Source organism: Cryptomeria japonica, chromosome 9 (genome assembly GCF_030272615.1).
Source record: "Cryptomeria japonica chromosome 9, Sugi_1.0, whole genome shotgun sequence".
NCBI lineage: Eukaryota > Viridiplantae > Streptophyta > Pinopsida > Cupressales > Cupressaceae > Cryptomeria > Cryptomeria japonica.
This window is the reverse complement of record NC_081413.1, coordinates 531976988-531981623: the sequence shown is the minus strand read 5'-3', so window position 1 is coordinate 531981623 and position 4636 is coordinate 531976988. Positions and strand designations below refer to the sequence as shown.

Below are 4636 nucleotides of genomic sequence, written 5' to 3'. Positions count from 1 at the left end.
AATCTTGTAACATTAAAGATTCTAAACTTCATTAGTTCTAGTTTTTATTGGAGAGACTAAAGTTCTCAAGTTTTAAATATAAAATGGGTATGAATGAGTCCTTGGTTATACCTCTGTGGAAAACTGTATGGCACCCTTATGTGATTTATCAGACGAGATTTTGACGGCCACATCCTTGTCTTGAAGACAACCAAGATAAACAGATCCATATCCTCCTTTTCCAATCTCCGTCTGAAAGTTGCTAGTCATAGCTCTTACCTCTATGAAACTGAATGATCGACATCCATCAAAATTGTCAAGATTTAAATGTCCTGTTTCAGTTTTCCCTGCATTTTGTCACTTTCAGTACAAGAATATGTTTCATTTTATCAAAATGAAAATCCACAAGTAAAGAGCAAAATGTCAAAGGGGAATATGATTTACGGTGACTTGCCTTTTCGAATTTTTCTGCTTGATTTAATTTTTATAAAGATTAATATTGCAGTAAAGGATATAAGTATTGCAATTCCTGCCACTATTAACCAAACAAATAGTGTTTTGCTACTCTTTCCTTTTCGGCCATCCTTGCAAATGCCTACTTGGCAAAGTTTTTCATTGCCATAAACACTGCAAAATTTAACAGAATTATTACATGATAGGAATCTTATCATACGAACAACATAATTACTGATTGATTTACATTTTAAGAAAAGAAAAACTTGCCTCAGAATGAGTTTTCCACGTTGCTTTTGTTCAGACAGACCAATTGGCACTGATCCGTTTAAGTCATTGTCTGCCAAATTCCTGTATCTCAAAAAGAAAATTTCTCACAATACTGTAGATAATCTAAATAATATAGCACGAGTTAGAAATACCCAGATGCATATGTTTCAACTCACAGTTGTTTAAGATTGGAGAGAATAGCCAGAGCCTCTGGTATTGAACCACTCAAATTATTTCTTGCCAAGTCCCTGCAATCAGGAATAAGGACACAGTTTTTGGTCATTTTGACAGCTGGGCTTAATCAACACATACTAAGTATTGACTTTATATTTTTTCTGTCATATACTTAGTTTGTGTTGTTTTATGTGGATCGCGACATGTTTTTAATGCTGGTAATAGAATGAAAAGGTATTGAAAGCGAGGTCCACATAAAACAGCACACACTAAATCTATGCTTAGTGTGTTGTTTAAGCCCAACCCTATATTGACTTTGAACAAGGAAAAAATGATAAAAAAAATGTGAGTAGTAAGGATTTGTGACTGACAACTTAACAAGAGCAGAGAGATTGGAAAAGCTTGGAGGTATGGTTCCATTCAGATGCCTGTTGGGTAGTGTCCTGTACGTTCAATTTCTTCATTGTTAATTGAAGTTCGATGGTAATAGAGAGGCGTATACATAAAATGTAACTAAACTGCATCAAAAATAAAGATGAAAAAAATAAAAATGTTCACAGATCCAACTAAAATAAAATGAAATAAAAATTATCTACATATTTAAGTGAAAAAATTTATTTTGAAAAAATCTAAACAATAGACAATCAAATCAACATACTAATCAAGATACTAATTCTTCCCTTAAAAGACATAGTATCACATAAACATTCTTAACACCATTAAATGAAGGCAAATGTTTAGGGAGAGACTTACACTGCAATAATCCTTGGTGAGGAGTCTTGATTGCAATCCACCCAATCCCAACTATATTTCTGTGGAAGACACGGATCACCCATCCACTCTTTCTCCAGATTGAAGTGCCTCACAATGTCAGCAATGGCATTCACTGTAAAACTAACAGATGTTTTAGTATGCAATCAAATTTACACATTTTCCCTACATATATAACTATTAAATAATTTTCAGCAATACAAACCATCTTCACTTTTAGTTCCATTGTTGGGTAGCCTCCTATATTGGTAGATATCCAGAGCATTAATAATTGCACCCACGCTCGATCGATTGGTAGGGTCAAGAGAAAATTGGACATTTTCCAAGCTATCAGCTTTGATGGGTCCATACTTGACGACAATCGAATCGAGGTAGCTATGTAATGTAACAGGAGACTGGTATGAATATCCATTGATACTTATATTGAACTCCCTTATTGCATTAACGTCAAGTTCTTCTACTTCAGCAAAGCACATCAAAAAATAGTATTCACCAATTTCTGGAACACTCCAATTCCATCTAATATTTCCCACGCTCTTGTTGCTGCTCACCAAGGCGGTTTCTAACACAGCTGATGGTATTTGGAACTCCTCTGTTGAAGGAATGGAATTTATGGTGTTCCTATAATCCGTATCATATATTTTTCCCTTGACCCATAGCCTATCAAATTCATCATCTGGATATCTGCACAAAACCACTTTGAAGTCAATAGTTATTTATATATTATACGATGCATTTACACACATATATATACACACTACATATTCCTTTAGAATAGTAGGCCCTGGCTAAGAATTGTAAGGGCCCTCTTGGAAAAACAAGTCCACCAAAGCAACTAAAAAAGAGGACACATTCGAGAAAGAAAGATGTGGGTATTGATCCTGGCGAGGGTTTAGGCAGGAAAGCTGGCCCACAAGAAATGGTCTTGGATGCAATTTTGTCGTTCAGGTATATATATATGAACTGTCATTTGACGTTTAGTGTTCAAACCCATGTCAGATCATTGAGCTCACAGGTTTGAACAGTGAAGTGTGGGGATTGATGGTCTCAAATTAATTGATTAAAATGTTAGGGTTTCATTATGGAGACCCAAGTTCAACTCTTGATAAGGTCTAAAGTGAAATTCTAAGTTGTGACTTTGGTCTTCCATGATTGGCTTGTTGTATGAAGATGGTTTCTAAATAAATGTGATTTTTATGTATTGACTCTTGATCTGAATGAAGTGAGGTCACAAAAAGGGCTAGTACAATAGAACATCTGAAATGCCTGATTCTCCTTTTATTTAAGTGTTGATTCTATGCTTGATATATTTATTTTCCAAGAAAAATAGTAAAAATTATAGATAAAGAAACTACCTTATATTAGGGTTTTCTGACAATATTCCATAATCCATGTGTACTGTGCTGATTAAAGAGAGATATTGTCCTACAACCTCATACATAGCTGGCATGAGCAGGCGAAATTCCAAGGTTGAAATGAAAGGAACATCATCCGTACTGCGAGCAAGACACACATTAATGGAGGGACCTCTTGCCATGGCGTTTATTCCTTTGCAAATGGTCTTGTTACTATTGTTTATTACAACAGTGGCCCAAAAATTGGCGTCAACCAGCAATTCAAATTGTGGTTGTGACTCACGGCCATCATAGTTACCATATAAGAAACACGCGCGGATTAAGTATTTTCTTCCCCGCACAGCAGGTAAATTGTAGCAATTTCGCTTGCCTTGAGGAAAACAGCGAAGATGTTTGAATGGCTGCCCCACCTCTGACTGGTCAGTCAAAATGCTTCTTTTTTCACCTGAATTAATGTATTGTTCATCTGAGGTCCAGCCAATGCCACCTGCATCACCATATCCATCTAATGCGCCACAGTCCAGGCTGATGAATTCTGCACATACAAAATCCTCACATCTAAATTCAGAAAGCTCATAGGAGATTTGAATATTTGAATATTTCACTTTGCTTGCCTAATTTATAAGGGATGAGGTTAGGATTATATTGTGGGAGATTATATTGATGACATCAGAAAGTTTATAAGGGATGAGGTTAAGATTATATTGTGGGAGATTTTCTGGATATCTCAGTCCATAATTTATTGAAAGAATGTAAGTTACATAAGAGATCGCAGTTAAAAAAATTGCAAGAAAAAATGATCAACAACAGAAAAAACTAAAAATTTGTTTTTAATAAAAAAAAACTGAATAATTCAAGATTTGATATACAATCTCTATCAAAAAAAATTATATATATATAATTCTAATAATACTTTCACAAACATATATGATAATCAAACAAAACAAAAATAATTACAATAAAAGGGGTTAGTTGTACACAGATATAAATTCTGGGGTTAGTTGTACAGAAATATAAATTCTTCTAATGTGAAGGGAAAACAATTGTAATGAATATCTAACCTGGTTGTGCATACAGAACGCTGCAGATTGAAAGAACCAACAGAAGATTGAAGGTAACTGTCTTTAAAATTGCTCCGTCCATTCCAATTACAATGGGATTGCTTTCCAACCCACCAATCTGTGATTGATCTTCAATGTTTGGTATTTGAGAAAAAAGATATGAGTGCAGATTATTGAATGGCTGTTTTTTTCTTCTTTTAATTTCTTTTCTAGGTTTGTTGTTTAGGTTTGTTGTTTTGTTGATGTTTTAGATTCTGTTTTAGATTACTTAATGCTATATCTTTATCTTTGTTGTTTTGTTGATGTTTTAGATTCTGTTTTTGCTGTCTCCTTGTTCTTGGTTTCACTGCACTTAATGCTATATTTTTATCTTTGTAAAAGGTTCTGGACCTTTCAAAACCATGCTTATCTTAATAAAAAATATTTAACATGGAAACATAAGTCAAAACAATGAAAAGGTAGTCAATGTCTTGTTGTAGGTATTTATATGATATTTGTGCATTGAATATCGTGTCTTCAAATGGCAACATTTTTCATAATCTTAATGTTATTGAAATGACATTTAGTTGGTAA

General features: G+C 34.0%; 2 protein-coding genes across 2 annotated transcripts; both read right to left on the bottom strand.

Annotated features, from left to right (window-relative positions):
* Positions 1-47: 47 nt before the first annotated feature.
* Positions 48-2361, bottom strand: LOC131858093 (putative leucine-rich repeat receptor-like protein kinase At2g19210). Its single transcript, XM_059211066.1, has 7 exons — positions 1853-2361; positions 1630-1762; positions 1248-1319; positions 879-950; positions 703-783; positions 434-606; positions 48-326 (listed from the first exon to the last, which is right to left on the bottom strand). Exons 1-7 carry the CDS (start codon positions 2121-2123, stop codon positions 106-108), a joined length of 1023 nt encoding a protein of 340 aa, XP_059067049.1. The 5' UTR covers positions 2124-2361; the 3' UTR covers positions 48-105.
* A 637-nt stretch (positions 2362-2998) lies between these two features.
* LOC131858478 (probable LRR receptor-like serine/threonine-protein kinase At1g05700) lies at positions 2999-4266 on the bottom strand. Its single transcript, XM_059211729.1, has 2 exons — positions 4064-4266; positions 2999-3537 (listed from the first exon to the last, which is right to left on the bottom strand). The coding sequence occupies exons 1-2, from the start codon at positions 4143-4145 to the stop codon at positions 2999-3001; spliced, it is 621 nt and encodes a 206-aa protein (XP_059067712.1). The 5' UTR covers positions 4146-4266.
* Positions 4267-4636: the final 370 nt, after the last annotated feature.